The sequence below is a fragment of the Abramis brama genome (genome assembly GCF_963993115.1).
Source record: "Abramis brama genome assembly, chromosome: 16".
Lineage (NCBI taxonomy): Eukaryota > Metazoa > Chordata > Actinopteri > Cypriniformes > Leuciscidae > Abramis > Abramis brama.
In genome coordinates, this window is record NC_139978.1 from 7,088,833 (window position 1) to 7,111,548 (window position 22,716).

At 40.2% G+C, this 22,716-nt stretch overlaps 2 protein-coding genes across 2 annotated transcripts in view; both read left to right on the top strand.

Annotated features, from left to right (window-relative positions):
- Window positions 1-1,837: 1,837 nt before the first annotated feature.
- msmbl (microseminoprotein, beta-like) lies at window positions 1,838-6,429 on the top strand. The gene is made up of 4 exons (XM_084138342.1): window positions 1,838-1,902; window positions 2,195-2,279; window positions 2,357-2,471; window positions 5,798-6,429. Exons 1-4 carry the CDS (start codon window positions 1,900-1,902, stop codon window positions 5,910-5,912), a joined length of 318 nt encoding a protein of 105 aa, XP_083994468.1. The 5' UTR covers window positions 1,838-1,899; the 3' UTR covers window positions 5,913-6,429.
- A 333-nt stretch (window positions 6,430-6,762) lies between these two features.
- Window positions 6,763-22,716, top strand: part of antxr1a (ANTXR cell adhesion molecule 1a) — a 75,423-nt gene continuing 59,469 nt past the window's right edge. Inside the window, exon 1 of the mRNA XM_084138343.1 lies at window positions 6,763-7,297. Coding sequence (XP_083994469.1) covers window positions 7,155-7,297 — 143 coding nt within the window. The 5' untranslated portion in view covers window positions 6,763-7,154. The remainder of the gene's footprint in view (window positions 7,298-22,716) is intronic.

The window sequence follows — 22,716 nt, forward strand, 5'->3', positions numbered from 1 at the left end:
ATATGTGGGGGAAGAGATGAACAAGATGAACAAGATGGAAGCCCGAGACGCGGTCCACAATCATCGCACCTAAGCTGGGCAGTGACCGCACTACGAATGTTAAGTAGTGTTAAACAGTCATACACCAATGTAGCATTGCAATTTAAAACTAAATGAGACATATATAAAAGCATAGCAAGTGCGTGAGATAACAACAGGGAGGACCGCAGACGGCATGCCACAGACATTGGCGCCATCTTCCAATCATACATCTATATGTCTCTAACCGGCAGATGGCAGAATTCTGCCTCTAACACCTAGATCAATATCCAGAAACATTTGTTCATTAAATATTTTAAATTTTGATCATCAGTAAAGTGTTTTCTGTTTTCTGCTTGACTGTATGTGACGTGAATTGATATTCAGCGGCCGGAAAATCTCATAAAGATAATCTGCGGGAAGAGGACCATTTACATCCAAATAATAATTAATTTACACAGAACAAAACATAGATTTTAAAACGGATTAATCTGCCATTTTCAGTAAAATTTACTCAATATGAAGTGTTTGTGTGCCTGCTATTATGCATTTAACTTTAATCATGCCCAAAAGATATCTGTTTTATAGGAGTAGGTGAGTTATTCACTCCTTGATTTACTTAATAAAAGCCTACTTTGAGATTCTGTTGACAAATGTGTTTTTAGTGCATTATTTTCAACATTTATTGCTAGCCCTGCAAAAATAGAAGCTAGCAGCTTGCTGCTGCTCTATACAGAAACCTCCATCCATCTTGGGCACTTGCACTACTGGAGCCTGCCCATGGGGATGTAGTATACCTTTACTCAGCATGGTCAATTAAGTTTTGCTTATTGACTGGAATAAGCAGTGCACAGTGTATGTTGACTGAGGGTGGTTGGTCATAGCAAGAAAAAGACACATTGAAAGGTTTCCTTTTCAATGTGTCCGATTCAACGTTTTTCAAAAAATGCTTACTGCACCTTTAATTGATATACAGAGATTTTATTAAATTATTTTGATCAAAGCTGAATTTTCAGCAGCCATTTCTCCAGTCTTCAGTGTCAATCTTTCAGAAATCATTCTAATATGCTGATTTGATGCTCAAAATACATTTCTGAAAGTTCATTTATTTGAAATAGAAATTTTATGTAACATTATCAATGTGTTTACTGTCACTTTTGATAAATTTGTGTCCATGCTGAATATAAGTATTATTGAAAAAAAAACAGTAGTGTATATTGGGAACACTGTAATGCTGCTGAGCTGTTGTTTGTTTCAACTTCAAAGTCCAAACAGGACTTTATTTGGCAGATAAGGTTGATTTTCTACTTCATCTTTTCAATAAAACATGGCTATTTGCTATTTGTGTAAAGTTTCCTTAATTCAATTGCAATATGACAGATATCTTTGTGATATGTCATGATCTTACTGTAATTAAAAATGATTATTACCAAAGCATAAAAAAATACTTATTTATAATAATAATAATAATAATAATAATAATGTAATGAAACAATTCCCTGGTTTCACAGACAAGGCTTAAACTAGTCCCAGACTAAAATGCATGTTTGAGTAGGTTTAACTGAAAGCAACTTGCACTGACAATCTTAAAATATGTCAGTGGCAATGATTTGTCTCAAGATGCACACCAGTAATGTTTTTTATATTTTATTTTTATGGCACTTTTATAAAAACTATTTAAATGCCCTAATTGAACTAAGGCCTAATCCTGGCTTAATCTAACCCATCTATGAAACCAGGCCTATATGTATTTGTATCAGTGTTTCAAAATAATTTGTGAAATGAATCATTAACATATTGCTCCACCCTCCTCTGTTCACTAAAATACATGCAGGCATAGTGATTTTGGTCTCATATAATCGGATCGCTGTATGAAGAAACATGGTAAACTCCCATTATAATATTGCTTATGTATATATATTTTAGGATTTTCAATAGATATTTTTCACAATTACAGGATTCATTAAATGTGTCAGTTGCATGTGATATTTTATACTTTTTTATACCTGTCAATTCGCCATACAATTCCTCTAAATTACTTTTGTAAAGCAAATATGCTTTTATTATACATTATTGTAAAATTTAATTCAACCCAATTCTGCAGCTTCAGGAAAAACTATTTAAAGTTTAACATTGGATCAATTGCTTTATTTGCTTGTGTTTGTTGACTGTGAAGAGGTCTGTGGTTTTGGGTTTGTTTCTGTGCACTGTCCTTCCTCTGGTCAATGCTGCATGCTCCAGTGTGGGACGCAAAAGTACAGGTACATACACACATAAACTTTCCTTTGCTTTTAATGCATAACTAAAGAGTATGATACAATTCTCTTATCCTTTATAGATAAGTTTTGCCAGGACTCAACAGATAAGACATGGCATCCTGTTGGATCCACTTGGAGAAACAGTAAATGTGTGGACTGTACTTGTTCTGCTGAATCCATGGGATGCTGTGATCAGTAAGTATATTAAAATTAGTAACTAGTGACATTACCTATTGATTTCCTCCATCAATACAACAGAATTGAGTTACTAAGGCCCTGTCCACACGAACACGAGTATTTTCAAAACCAGTTAGGCAGTTCGTCCACACGCAAACGCAATATTCGGTCACTGAAAGCAAACTTTTTTGAAAACTCCTGCCAGGGTGAAGATTTTTAGAAATTCTGGTTGCAATTCTGGTTCTGCTGGTCTGAAGTGTTGTCATGTAGATGGTGAAACCGGAGATTTTGGCTTGTGACGTCGGAGTGTGTGCTATCTCCTTTGTTTGACGTCAGATTGTGTGCCGCTATCTCCTTTGTTTACATGAGGCGAGTCTGTGCTAACAGGGCTTATAACATGTACTGTATACAAATACATGCACAGTTCTCCCATTATATTGTGGAACAGAGGCGTCAGAATGCAATACTATGCAGGTCTCTGCTTATGGCAACATGTTGTTAGCTACCTGAACCAGTAATAACCTTTTTTTCTGGCTTCTGATTGGCCAACATGGCTTTACGGTTAGGGTTATATCGCCATCTGTTGGTTTTGCATGCTCTTGACAGAGCTTCATAACTTGTTTTTGTGTTTTCATGTGGACAGAGATTTTTTTTAAACTGTGCTTGTGTGCTTTTTTTTTAACGAAGGAGGAAAAACTCAGTTTATAAAAATACCCGTGTACGTGTGGACTTGGCCTAAAGTAAATGAGACCATTTTGGAAGCTTGAAGCTTGTTTTTATAAAAAAAGCACTTATAACAATTTTTTTAAAATTGTGTATTACTTGAGCTGTAAAGTTCATGGTTCATTTTACGGATGATTTTGAGTTTTAGGTGTTACATTTCATGGCAAGAAATAAAAAAATTTTAATCCATGTGGAGAAATTTTATTGAAAAATACTTTAAGACCCAAAGCCACAGTGGGGGATCACTATTGCCCTCTATTACAAAAGCATTAGGTTAACTAATTCATTTTGGTTCCCTTTTGAGGAAACGTTGCGTCTGTTGCTGACACTATGGGAATGCCTTCAGTGTGTCTGAAGCACGTGTGTAATCACGCCAATTCTATTGGCAGAGGAAATCATGACGTCTCAACGCGCTGGCATGGCGTCTCCTGAGCCTTCTGTTTCTTCCTAATCTCCATGACGAGTTGTCGCCTCGCATAGTCACTGGTTCACCATCGAATTATTTTAATGTGCAAGGGCTACGCAAGCAAGATATATGAAGATGCCTCAAATAGAAAAGCTTGTGAGCTACCTCTCACCTGGTGTGGCGTCTTTGCTGAAAGCTCCAATCTTGCCACCCAAGCCGTGTCAGACCACCTCGCGGCTGGTGGGCAAGGCCCACGCAGCGGTGGGTAAGGCTGGTGCAGCCCTACACACCATGGCACTGTTGCAGGTGTACTAGGCCAACCTTCTCAAAGACCTGGATCAGGTGAGGGATTGGCACCTGAGGCAGTCCTGGAACTCTGTGTCATGAAGAAGATGGCCCATGCAATCACCATATCCAGGGTCCATCTGCACCCGTAGCTCCCTCTTTCCTGCTCCCTGAAACTAGTTCCTGGCAGAAGGGTCAGAAGGGGAGGGTGGCAGTCCGCGCTTCCCTGCAAGGAGTTGGGGATCAAGGCAGCATGACTGGAGGAGGCTAAAGCGGGACCTTGGGGAGATCATTTCAGCTTGTAGGTCTGAGGACCCAAAGCCGTGAGGTCCTGCACCAGGTCTCCTCAAACACACCCCTCCCCCTCTCTGTCTCATAACCCTTAGTGAGGGTGTTGTTTTACAAGTGGTTGTTGGGTCATTGGCCTTACAAGGCCAGTGGTAAGGTAGATTCTTCTCAAGCCTCAAGGGGGTCGAGCAAGCTCTCCCAAAGAAGGTAAAGAGCTCAGAGGAAGAATAATTAAAAGACAGAAGAGGTAAAGAAAGTTTGAAACAGTGGATGTGGTTAAAAATTGCTATTTTGCGATTCACTCTCTGGTTTGTTTTGCCTAGTGGTAGAGGCACATAGTGCTTTCCAGAGGGTGTAGTAGGTGTTAGACCAGGGTTAGACAACTGGAGATCCATGAAGGGGTACATAAGTGGCTAGTTGAACAGAGATAGTACAGAACAAAACTTTCTGAACCGACACCCCCCTGTAGCAAGGGAACTGGACATGGTGTTGGCCTCTCATGAGATTTTTTTTGGGCAGGCATTCTCCTATGGAGGAGCCAAGTGGCAGATTTACGGATGGGCCAGACCGTATTTATGGTACTTGTAGTTTATTGCTTTCTTCAACTTGAAGTGGAGATAAGAAATAGACATACTGTCTGTTCACTCCTCTAGGGAAATGCCACTCATTAAAGATATCCTTTTGGCATATTAGATCTCCTCCATATTCATAGGAGGTGATGTGAAAACTCTTCCCTGATGCAGGGAAACTATGTGGGCAGTACTGACCATTAGCATCCCACTTTCTCATCTGTCGCCCACCTCCAGTACACTGTTGTATGGCGGTATATCAACCCGCTTCCCTAAAGGTCTGCAGGTTAGGCAATCGATATACTGTAGTATAGAGTGCATCACTGTTACCATTCTACTATCTCATCTGTTGCCCCCTCCAGAGTCTTTCTTGAGCCGCCAGTAGGAGGGCGAGTATACTCTCCAGAGGACATAAAGAGCTCAGGAATATTCTAAAGACCATCAGCCTATAGGTCATCACATGTGACCAGTCTCTCTGTGGCTCCCTCTGGTTTATGTAATCAGAGGTAGAAGCAAGGCACCACGCTTCCCCTGTGATTCGGCTGTATACCAGAGAAGGGCTACTCCCGGGCTTACCACCCCCTAACCTGTCGCCTTCCCTCAGTTAATTAACTAGAGGTTGAAGTGTAATCAGGACTGCATTCCCTCCGCTTGGGTTGCTTTTTAGAAACTTTTATGATGCTTGTGAGGGTGGAATAAAATTGGTTGATTGCCACAGGCACTTGGTCTAGTTACGCTCTTTCACATTTGAAATATGTAAATGGCCGTGGCTGATGCTACATCCACAGCTTTCCTTGCTACCTCTGTTCCCATGGGTTATAGAAGTTCTATTGGAAGGGGCATTGAGTTGAGGTGAGTGTTCATGCCTCTGATATCTGTGCTTCAGACACCAGTGCATTCTAAAGGCGTTCCAATAGCATAAGCGACTGACGCAACGTCTGGTTCCCTTTTCAGGGAACCGGGTTACATGCGTAATCCAGAGACATTTTAACATAACACACATACATTTTGTGGCACAGTGTTGTAATAATATGATACATAATAATTTATTTTATTTTGTTTAATTTCTGTAGAATGGCGAAGCCCACGGGTTATGCTGACAAGTGCACAGTGGAGTACGATTACACTACATGCACATTTGAAGTTTTTGAGAAAGTTCCATGTGCTCATGGTGCTGTTGGTAAATGACGGCCATGAATTAGGGAAAGAAATCAATCATAATTTTTCAGTTTTATCTGCTGATTTAAAGGGCAATTACAGAAATGTCCAAATTAACATGAAATTTGTATTTGAATATTTTAGATTTAATGTTTTTGAAAGAAGTTTCTTGCTCACGAAGTGCATCTATATAAAATGTATAATAATTGAGGATTAAATCAGCATATTTGAATGATTTCTGAAGGATCGTGTGACACTGAAGACTGGAGTAATGATGCTGAAAATTCAGCTTTGCCTTCAAAGTAATAGATTTCATTTAAAAATATATTCAGATAGAAAACAGTACTGTTTTCACTGTATTTTGGGCTGGTAGTGTAAGTTAACATGATTTGAGGTATTTAGGCAACCTTATTAACTGCATTTAACAATAAAACTGTAACTGAAATTAAGGGTGTACAGACATAAATTTAAATAATAAATTATATAAATTAAAAGATGTAAATAAATGTACACCTGTGTTTATATAAATAAAGCTGAATCAATACAATGTGTTTGCTAGCATTTATTTATTTTTTATTTTTTTTATTTTATTTTTATTTTTACAGCAGCATAGACCAGTAGGCCTACTATTCTGACACCTTTTCAACTCCATGCCTAAACTGTTAATGGTTGAAATTTGGTGGATAATATGGTTAATGTGATGCGGTCAATGAACATCAACATTTTCACTAACATTTCCTACCACTAGATGGCAAAATAACAACCTTAATCACGCCTTGGCTTTCTTTATTGCTTTAAAAAAAAAAAAGGATGGAAAGTTGTTTTGGAGTCAAGGGGCTGAGAGAGACAATGATTTTGCACTGTCTAGCAAAATCACGCTCACACACACATTCTCAAACATAAACACACACAACCACACTCCCTCCCACACTCCATCAATCTAGCAGCAACTGGGGCAGCGAGCAGAAGTGTGTCAGACTTTTGGGTACATGTACACATTTACATTTGTGCATTTGGGCTCTAGAAACTTATTTCTATCCAGAGACATTTTCTTATTTTTTTTCTGTAAAACATTCACTCTGCCACCACAGGACCCTAGAAGAACAAAGAAGACAAATTCAGTCTTTTGGAGAATGCTTTCTCCAAATTAGGTCTCCACATAAGGATTACGGATTGTTAAGGACCCTGTGAAACCTTATTTCTCTCTCATGGTCACTTTTATATTTTTCCTGTAGTCCTGACATTTGCTTGACTCAAACAGTGCTTTACAACATGTGCAGACTTTGGAGGATAGCAGTTTTGCTCTGTGTCAAATTGGTGGGCACTGCGAATGGAAATACAGGACTTGTGCCGGAAAGAGGGACTGCAGCTTCCTCCTGCTATGGGGGTTTTGACCTCTATTTTGTTCTTGACAAGTAAGTTATCCAGTTATTTACCACTTCCATGCATGGTCAAGCATGACAACACTCCATAAATGCTGTGTTGGCGTCTGCATACCATTTAAGACTCACGATGAGTGAACCGATTAACCTGATTTAGTTATAATAGACAGTGGAATACACATATATAAATTACAAATGCACATTAGAGAATTAGGCTTATTTAAATGCAATGCATATCTATCTTAAAGCTCTTTAGGTTCTGTTACAGTGAGGAATGCTAAATTAAGTGATGCTTTCATGTTGTAACCCATTGTTTTAATGGAAACTAACTCCAAGAGTCACAGCCATCTCTTTAGGATACTTTGAAGATCATTTTAAAATGAATGCCTATGCCATTTAAACACTCACTGACTGAACTTCATTACATTAGATGCAAAATAAGTGGCATCTGCTGACAAATGCTGCATTCTTTTCTGAGAAGACTTTTCTTCATAATTTTTACTCAGTGACTTTTATTGAAGTCAGTTCTCCTCAAGTTCACACAGGTGTCCTATCAGAGGATCCACAGATGTAGATCACAGTAAATATTATCCACTAACGTTCAGCAACAGCAAAGTGCCAAAATAGCCTATATTTTGTCTTCAATATATCTATTGTTTTATACTTATATTGCTGATTTTTTTTTTTGGGTGAAATATTTTGCTTTAGTTTTATATTATATCAGTTAGTGCAGAATGGCATTGACATATAAGAGTTAATGAGAGAGAGAGAGAGAATGATGATAAAGATAATTGTTTTCCTCTATAACATATGTCTCATCTAACATGAGGTGAGAAAATTGCATGTTTGGGGTCAATGCGGACACATTGGCTGGATGCAAGTAGTGCCCTCTGAGGGCAGTTTACAAATATGCAGCTCTGAGCCAAAAGCCTGCAAGGGAATGATAGATTAAACAGCTGGTTTAAGAGGCTATTTGCCATATTAGTTCCACAGGCAGTTGAATAGAAAAGTAATGTTCTTTTATGCATTTTGACTACAAATTAAGGTTGTTTTAGTTTTGTTTGATAGTATGCATGGCAAATCACAAGCTATCTTGACCTAATTTTGGCATGTATTGTGGCGAAAGCCCTAGGACCTATAAGAACACATGGAAAATCAATTACATACGGCTCTGAACTCAATCATCATGTTTGCCTGCGTGCTGTACACAATATAAATACACACACATGGACATACATTAGATTGGATGTGGGTCACAGTTTCCAACTATTTTGATTCTGCCAGTCTAAACTTTGGCTCTACTTGGCAACTTTTCCCCAGAGTGTTATGTTCATGTTCGACGAATGTGTTTTAAGTAAAAAATAACACAGCTGTGTTTCCGAATACATGTAAATCATTCACCATGGATAGCCTGGCAGTTCAGCTGTGAATGTGATGTATTTGTTGGACAGATTCATATTGTTTTACAGTGACATACAGCTGTATCTCAACTCATTTCCCCTTTACTCCACTGCCTTGGATCCTGTGTGTAAATCGAATTCTGTCGGATCTAATTCATTTTCTCTTCGTTCGTTCGCTTTTTTGTATTCAGAAATAACATTTTCATGAATATAACAATGTTGATTTGATTATGGTATTGCATATTGGTGCAAAGAACATGTCGTCATTTTCAGCACCCAATGGCCAAGACACTCACTCTTTCAAGGGTTCCTGTAGACTCTTTCCATGTCTTTCATCATCTACAAGACTTGTGAAGTCAAAATATTATTGTGAGACACAAAATTAATTCTAGAAATGCTATGGGAGAATAAAGTTAATGAATGCACTGATGACAGAACATGCCACCAAAGCAAATAGCTAAATTACATTCATTTCAGGATTTTATTTGCTATGTATACTTTCACTTTAATAACAGCAGCACTCAAGATGACTTAAAAGAAAAACGGATGGCGTGTTCTTCAGAATGATTTGAAATGTGCATCTTGTGCTTCAGTTGAATCAAGGACATCTGTAACTAATTTATTTAACATCATACATTTTCTTTGAATTAAAATTTCAAACTTTGTTCAAAATTTCTAAACGTTTCTCTTTATTTCATAATAATGTTAATAACACCTCTTTTATTATGGCATCAAAGGTAGGGTAGGCATTAGGCAATCTGAGAGGCTAACATTAGCAAGCTAGCTTTGAAAGCATGATTTCCCACCCTCCCTCCAGAAGCCATGCTCTTAAAAGCCACGCCTCCTTCAAAACACATGAACGCAGTCTGCATAGTGTTATGAGAGACGGCGTTAAATTACCTCATGTCTCAAGCCACATAACATTCCAATCATAATGAACATAAACAACTTACAGAGCTCTAGTTGCACCACCTGACTGCTGCAGATTCATTTCGGTGTTGATAGTGTTGACATAGAACACATAAATCTGAGTCTGAGGACGCGACGGGTAGAACGTCAAGGGTTGCCATCTCGTAGTTACTGTAACAATTGACATGGCGTGAACGCAGCATAAGCTCGTTGTTTTGGTTCAGGAGGAACTATAAAAAGCAGCTGCTGTTTGTTTGTGGAGCTCAGTGACTGTCTGTCTACAACTCTGGATAGCCTTACAGAACGCGCTGATGACGTGTGATGTCTGCGTGAGGAGGTATGGACATGCTGACAGGCAGGTAGGACATTCTATTGGACCGAATGCAATTGATTGGACGAAAATATTTGGTCCTGTGACTTCCACAGAATATATTTCTTTAATATAGACCACTTCTATTGATTGCTATCAGGATGTGTAGAGTTTTAACCAGTAGCCTATAACAAAAAGTGTTTATAAAAAAATTGCAGCTACCTTTAAGGCTATTCTGTGCCTGCACAAAATTCAGTGTAAAGATGCAATTACACATAAAAGCCAGACTAAATCATGCATGCTCTGACACACTTCAGCCCCTAGTAATAGACAGTTGTAATTTGATTGTAAATACATACTGTATGCCACCTCTGAGCAGCATTAAATAGTCGATGTAAAGACACCTATATGCCACTGCAAAGTGCCTCTGTGGCACTTTTGTAGTATAAATTTGGCAAGATACAATCAAATCTGACTATTGCAATAGTTTCAGCATTATTTTGCAAATCAGATTCATGCATTTTAAATGCTATATACAAACACAACTTGTCATAATCAGTCAGTCTATTTATAATGCAATGGAATTAATTTAGCATATTATAAAACATGAGCATTGAAGCTATCATGGGACCATTAAGTTCTGGTTATGTTTACACGGGTTAATTTATCAACACAAATCAATCAGCTTTGCCTTGTATCCGAGTTATGGGAAAGTCAGGGTTTGGTTGTTCTACTGATGGGCCATCTCTGTGGCTCCACTTTATAGCTGTGGGCTTGATGGTTTGGCTCCTGTGCTCAGGAGGGTCTGTGAAGGACATTTACTGTTCTCCTCCTTTCATTCAGCTCAATCACTTCTGCAGAGAGTGCAACAAGAGAACAGTTTAGAAGCAGTGCTGGGAATAAAGGCACATGTGTTATGAAACTAATAATATAACTCATAACACTAATGAGCAGGAAGGACTGTTATTGTCTCTGGAATAGTTCTGGAACTTCTGGTCAGTCACATCATTCTTTCAACTAAATATTTGTCCATTGTCCCAAATTTTCAGCATACCGGCCCTTTTTTGTGTCTTCATGGACAAGTTATTATAACTAATTGATACCATTTTGGTACATGTGACACCTGTGAACTCTGACCTGTGAATTGGATCATTGAGGGTCACCAGCAAAGACATTGGTTAATAAAGTGAGATTAAATGCATAAAGTAGGCTGTATTGGTGTAATTTAATATATTTAATAATTGCAGGTTTGTGTTATATACTGAATTTGCATTTTACTGTTTTATTCATTTTGCAGAATACTGAATCTGTTTTTGTGCAAGTGAGATGAGTAAATGCCTGCTCACATTTAGTCTAGATAGAACTACAATAACCATCATTCACACAGCACACACACAACGCCTCTGCACTTACTCCTGATTTTTCTCAACATGAATGAAAATGGGTCAGTCGATAAGTGTCAGTCGATAAGTGGGAAAACAGTAAATTGTGTTACTTATTTAAAGATATCTTGTTGTAAATTTAAAAGTAATGCATTACTTTACTAGTTTCTTGAAAAAAGTAATCTGATTACGTAACTTGCGTTACTTGATTTGCATTACCCTCAACACTGGCCATGACACAACGAAAGTATTTCTTGTGTTTGTGACAATTATATAGCAAAAAAGAATAAAATAATAGCATAAAATGGCATTCATTTTGAAAATAGGTGACGTGATGCAAAAATGAAGGTATTATATAAACTTAATGTTTATGTTAAAGTTTGGTTTTACGTTTGACATAGCTCCATGCTATGCTCGTTGGAAGCAGGACTTGCCTCTATATTGGAACTGACGTCAAATGACGCGTCTCGCTGATGTTGGGGTTGATAGATCTACCTCGAGTTCTCAGGTCGGATGTCCGACTTTGAGTGGCGTTCCAGATGTTATTTCCTAGTAGAGGGTTGAGTGATCTGGAACGCAACATTCTTCGCACAAGGTTGTTTTTGTAAAGAAAAGTTTAGTAAACATCCGAGCTTCCTTGCGAGAAATGTTTCTGAAATCCGTTTTTAATCTTCACTCGACTGTCGAAGTTGGGTAAGTGTTTAGCAGGGGGCACCCTAGATCATTTCCAAAAAAAGAAGCACCTACACTCTTTACACTTCAGATTTCACATGTCTCATACGACAAAGTACCAAAATGTACCACAGTTTTACCATGGTGTTTTGGACATGATCCAGAGGACCATTTTTGTAAGGGGTATTATATTCATTATGTAATTGCAGCTTATATTCATATTAGTGTGTATTTCTTTGATTTAGTGCATTTGTGTGATGCCAAAGCTCTATATATCTTCAGAGACATGATCATGAAGTGAATAATCATTATTCTGGCCGTGGACTGAATTTTGTCATAAGCTGATTATTATTAGCAGTTTCTCTAGTAATGATATTATACTTTTACTTTCTCATGCAAATAATGCAATTTACGTTAATAAAAGACACATAAATTTATGTTTAATATCAGTATTGTAGATTAGGGGCCGGTTTCACAAAGATAGACTTCGACTATGACTTAGATATAGTAGATAGTCATACTTCAGATAGACATCTAAATCAGACCGTTGCACAAAGCACTTAAGACTCTGACTATCTTAAGTAGGACTACACTGCAATGCATTCTGGGTAAAATAAGACACTTTTCGAAACAACAAACATGGCGGATCGAGTAAGCGCACTCAACCGCTCAGTGCAGTTTACCCCAGCGGAAAATATGTGTTTGTATAAAAGTATAACAGTTACAAGGACATTTTACTTGGGAAATTTAGCGGAGAATGTAGCCTGGTTAAAACCAGACCATTCTCAGTAGTAACTGAGTTATGGCCTGGCAAAGCTTCATTAATAACTCATTTCCAAAGGGGCGTCGGACGTCGCTCAAATGCCTCTGGGCACAATTGGATAGACCTAAAACCAATCAGAGCGATCGTCATCGTGTAAAGCCATATGCTGCGTCCCAATTCGCCTAAGTTACACTACGCCATAAAGTATGTACTCTTTTTGTGAAGAAAAGGTTTTTACTTTTGAATGTGTAGCAAAAAAGTAGGCAAGCTTTGGGACATACTACTTCGTCATCTTTATCGGACGGATCTGTCGCGTGCATCCTGTCACGTAAACTGCCCTGTCAATCATCTTGTCACAGTTAAAATCCTCTATTAAATCTAATTTAATTTCCTACCGTTTCGGAGAGAAATGTAGTAGCACGTTCATCTGCCAGTGGGTCTTTCATGGAGACCGTCCTCATGTGTTTGCAATTTGAATATAATAATGCATTGCATTTAAAAGTTGGTGCGCTTCACCAACGGACGTCGCTCAAATGCCTCTGGGCGCAATTGGATAGACCTAAAACCAATCAGAGCGATCGTCATTGTGTAAAGCCCGCCCCAACGTTTCTGATTGGTGCCGCGATTTCGACGGATTAGAAATGGGCTTGAATGAGCTCTTTGCCAGACTACTTGCAGAGCAAATCTAAATTTGCCGGAAGTTGTCTGGGTTTTCCCAGGCTACGGAGAATGTAGTAACAAGAAGAAATGTTTAATTTGGAAAAAGATTGCTACGACAGTTAACAGCGTTAATACGATCGTTGAGTGGAACGTTAAAGACGTACAGAAAAGATACAAAAACATGGTACAAGATACCCTGTATACCACCCGTGACACAGAAGCTTTGCTAAGCCACTGTGTCACCAACAGCATTCAGAAAAGTGAGAAACTGAGAAAATGCACGTCCAGTGTGTGATACCTCGAGTTGTCCTAGACGCGACGTGGCATGGCGCTGCGCTTCTCGTCCGGTCTGCGACCCCCTTTAGACCTAAGACTGTATGGATACTAAAATAGGCATGATTGATACCATGCCATAGATATTTATAAACATTTACTGTACTTTTTTGATACTTAAGTATTTTTTAATATAATTTACTTTAGTATTTTAATATTCTAATAAAATTAAGGATCTTTTTAATTAGCTACTTTAACTTTATTTGAGTCAGTTTATGGTGTTTTTAATTAAATAAGTATTGGATACTTTATGATTTTTTGTGACTGGCTGCCTATACATTATCCATGGCTTACTTTTGCAGTAAGACCTTTAATACTTCGGTAACACTTTACAATAAGTTTCCTTTATTAAACATTAGTTAATGTATTAACTAACATGAACTAACAATGAGCAATACATTTATTACTGTTTTTGTTAATCTTTGTTAATGTTAGTTAATAAAAATAAAGCTGTTCATTGTTTGTTCATGTTAGTTCACAGTGCATTAACTAATGTTAACAAGATTTTAATAAAGTATTAGTAAATGTTGAAATTAACATTAACAAAGATGAACAAATGCTGTATAAGTGCAGTTCATTATTAGTTAATGTTAACTAATGTAGTTAACTAATGAACCTTATTGTAAAGTGTTACCAATACTTCTATAACAGTTTATGACCAAGCATTAATCTGAGCACATTTACTGATTTTGAAATAATATTTTAGGTTTTCTTTTCTAGTTATCTGGCTCTGAACACTAAATTATTATTGAGCAAAGGTTAAATATAATACAAAACATAATTTACCTAATGGTTGCTTGGCTAACTGCTATTGTTTTGAGCCAATAGAAGTGAAATGTCCTCGTTGACCTGTTCTAGGACTGAAATAAAAGCTGAGTGATGTGGTTTGGGGTGGGTTTTGCGCTCTCATCCATTCCCAGAGATTATCTAAACCTTTGGGTTAGGGAGGAACTGAATAATGTGACAATCCAGTCCAATTTCAGTGAAAATGAATAGGCAATATTGGGCCGCTGTAGAAGGCTAGTTCATTAGGAGTTATAGCTATTTAAATAAATCCTTCTCTTTTACACACTCACACACACATACCATTTGCCTCTTGTTAAACCATTTCACCATCAGCTCCAGATGTTCCGAACCCTGCCTGCTTTGGCTGCTTTAGAGCCCTGGATCCCACTAACAATGGAAAAATAATGAGAGAGGGATAAAGACAAGCATAGAGGAGAGCGAGAGGAGGACAGAGGCAGTGCCTAATATCTCACATCATTTCACTGCATTTAATAATTCTAAACATATACAGTAATGAGGTACAGTAGTTGGAGTTGCACCTTTAAAGGGATAGTTCAACCAAAAATGAAAATCATAATTTACTCACCTTCCTGTTGCTCCTAACTTGTATGAGTTTCTTTCAACACAAAGAAGATATTTTGAATAATGTTGGTAACCAAACGTCTCGGTCACATATGGTAACCCTCGTTCCCTGAAGGAGGGAACGAGGACGCCACGTCAAGACCGGCAAATAGGAATGTCGCTAGAGAGGCCAGTCTACTTCGAGTGAAACTAAAACAAGCCAATACACACTGGCGTGCAATCATTTGCATCAGCTGTTCAGCCTCGCAGCGTGGGTATATAATGAGCAGAAGTTTCGATTGCACTTCAATATTTTGCTGAGGAGCCAAGCCTGAAAAGCTGGCCGCACCGGCGGGCAGCAGCAGATGTGGCAACGGGACATGGCGTCTCCGTTCCCTCCTTCAGGGAACGAGGGTTACTATATGTAACCGAGATGTTCCTCTTCAGTCGGTCAGTCGACGCCACGTCGAGACAGTGAGGCTATTGAATAACACTGGGAAAGCGTGCCCTTTCTGTTTAGGAAGGAGAACGCTGCGGAAGCCACTTCTTCAAAGAGTTATGTGGGAAATACATATGGACTAGCCTGAAGGTTGTACTACATATGAATAGTGGGTGACTTAGCCCAAGGGAAAGACACGGGCTTCCGTTAAGAGCAGCCGTGGAGAATATATGCTCTCCACTTGGACGCTCTACCATGTCCGGGCCGAGGGTGTTGGAGGTTTTTCACTCTGGAGCAATAAGGGTGCACATTAGGGTGCAGCAAGCCGACAGAGCCGGGCCTCTCAGTGCTTCTACCCATTTAGGGTGAGAACACGGGAGGCTCTACACGTAGGCTATAGTATCTAGCGAACGTGTTAGGTGTTGCCTAGCCCGCAGCTCTACAGATATCTGTTAGCGAGGAGCCACATGCCAATGCCCAGGAGGATGCAATGCCTCTCGTGGAGTGTGCATGCAACCTGAGCGGGCAGGGCACCCTTGTGCTTGGTAAGCCAAGGCGATGGAATCCACTTTCCAGTGGGCCATCCTCTGCTTGGAGACAGCCTTTCCCTTCTTCTGGCCTCCGTAACAGACAAAGAGTTGGTCTGAGTTCTGTCCACGTACAAACACAGTGCGCGAACGGGACAGAGCAAAGCCTGGGCTGGGTCTGCCTCCTCCGAGGGCAGAGCTTGCAGGTTCACTACCTGGTCCCTGAAGGGAGTGGTAGGAACCTTGGGCACATAGCCAGGCCGGGGTCTCAGTACAATTTGGTTGTCACCCGGCACGGTTGGTTGTCACCCTACTTTTTAGGGTGGAGGGAGACAGTCTACGCTCCAACCCTTGCTGCAAGAAGGAAAGCACGGACCCTATCGAACATCTTCGGGGGTCTTCTCGGCGAGAAGAACACCACTCGACAAACAGGTTCCACTTCAGGGCGTACACTAGGGCTGTCACTTTTTATTCGATATTCGAATATGCATTCGAACATGGCGTGAAATATCCGTAATCGAACTATGAATAAACTATTCGGTTTTTAAAGTGCCATAGTAGCGCATTTTTTACAGTCTATGATTAGACCGTTTTTTTTTTTTTTTTTATTGTTTGCCATCTCATCCAGTAGCGGGCGCTCTAAACGTATTGTAGCGTAGGCCCATGACCAAATCAAGTGAATAATAGCCACCCTGTTTTGAAAATGAAAGATAACACACAGAACGGCCGGCCTGAGCAGACAATTACGACCCCAACTCATCTAAAAAGTAGTGTCTTGAAATATTGTGGGTTGTACACCGTAGATGGTAAAGTAATCGTTAAGCTTTCCTGCACAACCGGTCGGCACCTTTTTTTCCATGTAACGTTAGCCTATTTTTGTGATTGGCTATGCATAGTGCATAGTGACACTTCATATAGATTAAGTTGACAACCAGCTGTTTCAAACATTAAGTTAAAAATTATTTTTCAGACAAGCTATGGCTTGAGTCCTGTTTATGACTGTCAGACTGTTAATAAATTTGTGATTGAATCTCCGTTACGGTGTTTTTTTTTTGTTTTTTTGTTTTTTTGGGGGGAGGGGGATATATTTGAATACATTGCTTGATATTTGATGCCCATTCGAATGAGATTTTTCTCAAAAGTGACAGCCCTAGTGTACACACGTCTCGTGGACAGCGCCCGTGCAGAAGTGATGGTGTTAAGTACCTCTGGGGGTAAGTCACCTAGAACCTCCACGTCCCATTCAGGGACCAGACATGGAGTTTCCAGAGGTCTGGACGCGGGTGCCATAGGGTGAGATGGGGAGACAGGGACAGCCCGAAGGGCAGGACCTTGTACTGATATGCTCGACCCTCGAACGCAAAGCGCAGAAACGGCCTGTGTCGAGGAAGAATCAAGACATGAAAGTACGCGTCCTTCACCAATCTCGGGGACGGATGCATTCGAAAATGCGTTTCTGCGTGAGCATTTTGAATGGTAGCTTCTGGAGGCTCCGATTCAAAACTCGCAGGTCCAAGATCGGTCGTAACCCACCACCTTTCTTGGGTACAATGAAGTAGGGACTGTAGTGCCCTGACCTCATATCATCTGGAGGGACCGGCTCTATCGTGTCCTTCGCCAGTAGGGGCCGTAGGCGTACCCGGAGTGGGGCAGCAAGGTGGAACACAGGGACTCGGCTCGGAAGGCTCTCTCTGGGAGGCGGCCCATAGCGGAGTCTGAGTGTGCTGTGTAACACTTACCTGGTTCCACGGGGCAGGAGGGGCAGGAGGCGGCTTGGTTGCGTTCCCGAACCGCACACTGCTGCCCGCTGGCGATAGAAGAGGCGGATGAGAGTGGTGAGGATTCTCTCCCCCCACTGCTCTCTGGGCCCTCTTTGGACCCAGAGATGAAGTAACAGCCCTTTTATTGAAAATTTGGGTACTGCTGGTTTTGAGGCCAGCGGCGGAACACAAATAAAATGGAACAGAAGATTTTCCGCTTACACTCCTGCACACCTACCAGCTGTGAAAAAACAGCTTTTGTTTGCTCTTAGACAAAACAAAAAATACAGAAAACAAAGATAGAGAAAAAAGCTGCTGTCCTGTAACGCCCGCACCAAAGTGGAGAGGTCCTGAAGAGGCTGGAAGTTTCACAGAGCTGATTTGTCAGGTTTGAAGAGAGCATCGAAGTGCTTGGCTCCGAAGCAAAAAGCTGAAGTGCAATCGCACCTTCTGCTCATTATATACCTGTGCTGCGAGGCTGAACAGCTGATGCAAATGATTGCATGCCAATGTGTATTGGCTTGTTTTAGTTTCCCTTGAAGTAGATTGGCCTCTCTAGCGAGATTCCTATTTGTCGTTCTCAACGTGGCATCGACTGACCGACTGAAGAGGAACAGTTTTTCACCCTCCATACTATGGAAGTCAGGGGCTACTATTAACTGTTTGGTTACCACCATTCTTCAAAATATCTTCTTTTGTTTCAGCTTTATTATTTGGACACTGTTAAAATATGTACGTTTTTCTTCAACTACAGGAATTTTTATGTCCCAGAGGTCGGCTTTTATTTAAACAAACATATTTTAATGTTAAATGTAATGTTGAAAAAATTTACTGTACTATCCCATCACCAATTATTTTGTTGCTTTTCAAATGCCTTTTATGTGTATATGTATTATTTTACTCTTGTTCCAGAGCAATACCTAGTCAGTAGAAAGACATAGTGCCATAACAAAATATTGCTATGCAACAAAAATATCCATATGCTATGAGTACTACTGTGTAGGTGTTATACGCTGTGAATATATTGTGGATTTTATAGCACAAATAAAAAAATAAAATAATATAATAATAATGCAGTACACCCTCTTTTAAATCAAAATGTAACAAAGTTCATTTGGTTTTAAATAGTACAAAAATGTTATACACTTCATACATTTACTAAAATCACATTGCAGATGCTACTTAATTTGATATTTTGTTATCCATGAAATTTACACATTTCAAACAGTATTAAAGTGTAGCAAAACACATTTCTCCAATGTACTTGACATACATGTACTCTAACAAATAAGTAAAATATGGCAACAATGATGACGTCTATTTAATAACTAATATAATGTGCACATCTGAGTAAACCACTATCACTTTGAGATAGGTTTGAGGGCAGGGCCTGGATTTTTAAACAGCATGTTTAAAAACTATGCAAAAACATGATCATCTGGAAGCAATTTAATCTTTGGCAGATTTACACATTATAACAACATGTACATCATTTGAATGAATCAATGGTCGTAGCTCTGCACTAGACATGGCATCATTGAAATAACATCTGGCACATTGACAACTGCATTAAGCAGAATGCCTTCATGAGGTAGTTATACTGGAACTAAAACATTAAATGGCATCTATCATGCTTTTATTTTATTTTTAACCTTTCATTTAGTGTGTAATATAGCTATTTATGCATATAAATGTTCTAAACGTATGGAAACATGGAACAGCAACTTCAATACATGACAAGACAAGGCAAACATGAGAGCTTAAATCCATGCCCATTCATGTATTGAAGCCCTCATGTTTGCCTTGTCTTGAGTAAAATGACAAAAACAACCAATGAACAGACAGAACTAATGAAGCAAGAACCAATGAGGACACGACACATGAATCAAAGTAAACAATTAAAACAATACACATGTACAAAGGAACCAAATGACAAGGGGCCTGTCCAAATACACACACTTGTGGTCTTTGCATTTGACCACTTGTCTACTTACATGACATATTAGCTGTATTTGGCCCAAGTGTTCAAGTGAGCATGAAGATCGCAAGTGTGTTGAGAACTTTTGATTATCCAATGGGACACACTTTAACACAAGTTTAGTCCCAGACTAAAATGCATGTTTCAGCTGTTTTAACTGAAAGCAACTTGCACTGAAATATCTGAAATATGTCAGTGCCATTGATGTGTCTCAATATACACACCAGTAATGTTTTTTTCTAAGACACGTTGTTGTAAAAATGCAATTGTTTACAGAGTTTTATTTTGATTTTCAATACTTTGCATTTTAAAATAAACCGTCCGTTCAGTACTTCCTATGTAACAAACAACAATTTAGTAATTGTGGTGCTTCTAATTAAGTGATAAAAAGCAGTTGCAAATGCACCAATAAAATGTGCAACATTTTTCTGTTCCCTTTCAAGGGAACTCCCGTTGCGTCGAGAATGACGCTATGGGGAACGCTTTGCGTGATGACGTCTTGAAGCACATGTAAAATCAGTCCAATGGTGTGGCGGAACGTCAGAGGCGGGTGACGTCACGTACCAGGAAGCTATAAAAGCCGGCCTGAAACAGAAAACGAAAGCTTTCTGAGTCTTCAGTCGCGCTCTGTGTTGAAATCTGTCCTTGTTATTTGGTGTTGTCTGTCTATATATATATATATTCAGTATGGCGAGCAAGCAGCAGTTTAGAGTGTGTGTTCATCCTTGCCCGCGTTATATAACGGGAGGTGATACTCACACTCTTTGAGTTGTTTGTTTGGGAGAGGAGCATGCCCAGTCAGCACTCGAGGGTGGTGACTGTGAGCATTGCTGTGCGCTTCCATTGCGTACGCTCCGATCCCGCTTGGCTCGGTTCAATCCCGACCACGTTCCCCAGGGCTCGGGTCCCGCCGCGGCTGAGGCTCGGCGGCAATCTCAGACCTGGGGTTCGCAAATGGATCTGTCAGTGGATGTTGAGACGGGCTCTGCCTTATCTCAGCCTCCTTCTGACAGATCCAGTGCCTCTCATCAGGGTGTGGAAGCACGCGTTGCGGTTTCTTCCCCCCCGATGGAGGTACCAGTACTGCAACTATCCAGCTCTGAGGAGTTGGATGTTGTGAGTATTGACGCTGATTCTGAGGATTCGCCACCTCAGTCTCATGCGTTTGAAGAATTGCTCGATGTGGTAACTAGAGCTGTTGACAGACTTTCAATTGAGTGGCCAGAGGATAGGCAGGACGTTCGTTCGAAAAGAATCAGAATCAGAAAGAATCAGAAAGAGCTTTATTGCCAAGTGTGCTTGCACCCACAAGGAATTTTTCTTGGTACTGAAGCTTCCAGTGCACATATACAAATACAAATACAACAAGAAACATAGTAATACAAATTCTAAGAATAAAAATATATAAAAAATAAATAAAAATTGTATAAAAGTAAAAAAGTAGGGTCACAGTTGGGTTTAGTCCGAATAAACATTTACAGATTATGAACATATTTACAGTATTTTGAGTAGTATGAATAATATAAATATAAATATCACCTGAGTTAGAGAATATTGCACCAGACAGTGGGAGTCTAGCGCATGTTACAGATTATAAACATATTTACAGTATTTTGAGTAGTATGAATAATATAGATATAAATATCACCTGAGTTAGAGAATATTGCACTAGACAGTGGGAGTATTGCACTTACAGGCATATGCCTTGGGGGCATGTTAAGTGTTCAGAAGGGAAATGGCCTGTGGAAAGAAACTGTTCCTGTGCCTGGATGTTCTTGTGGCCAGTGATCTGTGTCGCCGTCCTGACGGTAACAGTTCAAACAGGTGGTGTCCAGGGTGAGTGGAGTCTGTGATGATTTTACCTGCTCTCTTCCTCACTCTGGAAGAGTACAGGTCCTGGAGGGTTGGCAGGGGGGCACCAATAATCCTCTCTGCAGTCCGGACTGTCCGCTGCAGTCTCCTGATGTCCAATTTGGAAGCTGAACCAAACCAGACAGTGATGGAAGTGCTTAAAACAGACTCAATGATGGCTGAGTAGAACTGGATCAGCAGCTCCTGTGGCAGATTGAACTTCTTCAGCTGGCGAAGGAAGTACAGTCTCTGCTGGGCCTTTTTCACAATGGAGTCAATGTGATTTGCCCACTTCAGGTCCTGAGAGATGGTAGAGCCCAGGAACCTGAATGACTCCACTGCTTCCACAGTGCTGTTCATGATGGTGAGAGGGGGGAGTGCTGGGGTGTTTCTCCTGAAGTCCACAATCATCTCCACTGTTTTGAGTGTGTTCAGCTCAAGGTTGTTATAACTGCACCAGACAGCCAGCTGTTCAACCCCCAGTCTGTAAGCAGACTCGTCACCATTTTGGATGAGACCGATGACAGTGGTGTCGTCTGCAAATTTCAGGAGCTTGACAGAGGGGTCTTTAGAAGTGCAGTCATTAGTGTAAAGGGAGAAGAGCAGTGGGGAGAGAACGCACCCTTGGGGGGCGCCAGTGCTGATGGTGAGGGTCCTGGATGTGAGTTTCCCCAGTCTCACTAGCTGCTGCCGGTCCGTCAGGAAGCTGGAGATCCACTGACAGATTGAGGATGGCATGGAGAGCTGAGTCAGTTTGGCTGTGAGAAGATCAGGGATGATGGTATTGAAGGCCGAACTGAAGTCCACGAATAAGATCCGTGCATAAGTCCCAGGTCTGTCAAGATGTTGCAGGATATAGTGCAGTCCCATGTTGACTGCATCATCCACAGACCTGTTTGCTCTGTAAGCAAACTGAAAGGGATCCAGCAGGGGTCCAGTGATGTCCTTCAGATAGGCCAACACCAGTCTTTCAAACGACTTCATGACCACAGACGTGAGAGCGACAGGTCTGTAGTCATTAAGTCCAGTGATTTTAGTTTTTTTGGGAACCGGGATGATAGTGGAGCGTTTGAAGCAGCAGGGAACTTCACACTGCTCCAATGATCTGTTGAAGATCTGCG

What these genes read in the sequence shown, in the direction of transcription:
- msmbl (XM_084138342.1), top strand. An exon ending in TGTGGGACGCAAAAGTACAG is followed by an intron (nt 2,280 to 2,356) that starts GTACATACACAC and finishes TATCCTTTATAG; the next exon opens with ATAAGTTTTGCCAGGACTCA. An exon ending in TCCATGGGATGCTGTGATCA is followed by an intron (nt 2,472 to 5,797) that starts GTAAGTATATTA and finishes TAATTTCTGTAG; the next exon opens with AATGGCGAAGCCCACGGGTT.